At 40.7% G+C, this 2,814-nt stretch overlaps 1 protein-coding gene across 1 annotated transcript in view; it reads left to right on the top strand.

Moving 5' to 3' along the window:
* The window catches only part of fech (ferrochelatase), a gene marked incomplete in the record, with an annotated part of 18,445 nt that overhangs the window by 4,725 nt on the left and 10,906 nt on the right, over positions 1-2,814 (top strand). The window contains 2 exon segments of the mRNA XM_035667646.1: positions 517-665; positions 1,630-1,764. Coding sequence (XP_035523539.1) covers positions 517-665; positions 1,630-1,764 — 284 coding nt within the window.

The raw sequence follows: 2,814 nt of genomic DNA, 5'->3' as shown, positions 1-2,814 counted from the left end.
CACACACACACACACACTATGAGCAGTGCAAACAATGTGCAAACAGTTGTTTTGGCAAGTACATATTTTTTGATGCGACACGTTATTAGTGATACATTTTACATATGTTTTTGTGAAGTTGACACACGAGTGAACAAATGGGGAAGGTTGTTGGGTCACTGTGCTCTGCCTGTTACATAATAACTGATGGTGAACCAGTAAAGTAGTTTCTCATTGCTGCTGAGACGCGGTCTTCATTTTCACGTCTTATAAAGAACACTGGAACCTGTAAAGCAAACTTTTTGTCTTGTCACCCCTTAAAATGAAGCAATATTGTGTTGTGACCCAACATTACAGGTTCGGCCTTTACCGTGGCTGTGACTTATGAGCAGGTCAACCAAAGAGTGATTTTTCTTTCCCATCTCAGATTAAATGTTGCTGAAACTTTTAGAAATAACGCATCTCAGTGTTTTGTTTTCACTATCACAAAAAGTGTATAGTGTGTAACTCTTCGATGTCCTGTCCTTCGCTGTGCAGTAAGCTCGGCCCATTCATCGCCAAACGACGCACACCAAAGATCCAGGAGCAGTACAGTAAGATCGGAGGGGGCTCGCCAATCAAACACTGGACCTCCATGCAGGGGGAGGGCATGGTGAAGCTGCTGGATGAGATGAGTCCTGAGACAGGTGAGACAATCCCAGAGAGCATCTGCTCCAGGGTCACTGAAAGCATTCAGTTTAAATGGAGAGTTTGAGTGTCTTGTAGGCTTCAGAAAGTCCATTTCTAGACATCTGGGAAGACATAGCATCATGTTCACAGTGCTTTCAACAGTGCTGCTGTGTTTCCTACTGGTAAACTAGAATGTGTGTGTGAAGTGTAGATAGTGACACAGTGAAGGAGTGTCTCTTCACACCCCTGCACACACCTCACTGATAACAGGCAACAGTCTTAAAACTGATCCTATCGACTGGTATAAAAAGCAGATTCAGAGGTAGCAGTTTATCACTTTAATAACTTTAATGTTTGACAATAATCTCCACACCACTTCCCTTTATCTTCCATATTAATTAGATTATACAGACATTTAACAAATATTTCAATTAACAGTTGAGCAAGCAAAGCAAACTTCTTGTACTTTTATCACACTTGGATATTGAAAATAAACAATAAAAGCAACGTATGTATATTCACAACTTAAGCTAGCGTGCTAAAGTTATCTTGCACATTGCAAATATAACTGTCACACTGCTAACTTGCACATTCCCGTACAGCTCTTCATTCATTTAGTCACATTGTACACACTGTCTGTCTTTTTATATCTGTACATATTGTCTTTTTATTGTCTCTACTTTAGCTTTATTTATATTTTTCTAGGTTTAATTGTTCTACACCAATTTACCAGGACAAATTCCTTGTATGTGAAACCTACTTGGCAGTAAACCCGATTCTATTAGCTAACAAGCTAGCTGATCCACATGAGTCGTTAGCTAGCTACTTAGCTAGTGTTTTGATACAGAGCAAACCACCCAACTAGCTAGCTAATTCACATCAGATCATCTGATATTTGTTTTTTCAAAGCCAGTTAACTCAGAAAGTGGTACTGTTAATGACTAATGGCTTTATTTCACATGGCTCTGTCTCTCTCTGCAGCTCCTCACAAGTTCTACATCGGTTTCCGTTACGTTAACCCGCTGACGGAGGACGCCATCGAGGAGATGGAGAAAGACGGAGTGGAGAGGGCCGTGGCCTTCACACAGTATCCTCAGTACAGCTGCTCCACCACAGGTGACAGTCTCACACAGCACACACACAGCAAATGAAAGAAAGGAGTACATAAGATAACATTTACAGTAGCAATAATGCTCCTTTCAAGCATTAAGTTCTGTTCAGAAGTAGAAGTGTCCAAAGAGCACATACATTGAATTGGGGGAAAAAAGTCAAAAGATAAAAAAGATGTTTGTAGCCGTTAGTGTTACCACACCCACAGCGCTGTCCACCCTGTTGCCCTCTGATAAATACAGTTTCTAAGTGAGGCCCCTTTAAATATTTGGCCTTTGCAGTGTGCCGTAGTTGCACTGTTGACCTGTAATAATCATATTATATTTCATAAAAATGTAATCTTTCTTCTGACATAGTGGAAGCACAATATTTATCTGTGTGCAGTTTGAAAAACACTGGTCATGAGCTTTATCAGCGGCTTTATGCATGTGGTGGCATGCTGCCGGCTAGTCAAAAAATGCTTGTCCTTAGAGACTTTTTTCCGCAGCTGCTCCGAACTCTTAATTCACCAATCATTTATTATTATATTATTATTTATTGACCCAGATGAATGTTAATCCTTTTATTATTAAGTGGTTTTATTCTTTTTAAACAGATAGAACTCAAAATGTCAGGATTAACAACTCACTTTCGGAATCCAAATGCATCAGTACAGGTGCACCTCAGGGCTGTGTAAGCTCACCGGTCCCGTTCACCCTTTACCCAAACGGCTGCAGTCTCCCGAGCAACCTGTTTTTTAAATTTTCTGACGACACTGCCATTCTCAGCCTGCTTCACCAGAACTCAGACCCGTCATTGTACTTCACGGAGGTTAATAAATTTGTTCAGTGGTGTGACGAGATCTCATCATTAACAGTAAAAAAACTGATAGGTATCTGGGTTTCCCCCTGGATAACCTCTTAAGCTGGAGTGATCATGTAGATTACGTATGTTTACAGCAAAGGCTGTATTTTTTTTACACAGACTGAGGGTGTCATGTTTTTATTTTATCAGGCAGTGATGGAGAGTGTCATCAGGTATGGGATGACGGCGTGGTTCGGCAATCTCTCCACACAG

This window comes from Morone saxatilis, unplaced genomic scaffold, assembly GCF_004916995.1.
Source record: "Morone saxatilis isolate NCDOM2014 unplaced genomic scaffold, NCSU_SB_2.0 Contig21, whole genome shotgun sequence".
Taxonomy (NCBI): Eukaryota; Metazoa; Chordata; class Actinopteri; family Moronidae; genus Morone; species Morone saxatilis.
This window is presented reverse-complemented; position numbering and strand designations above follow the sequence as displayed.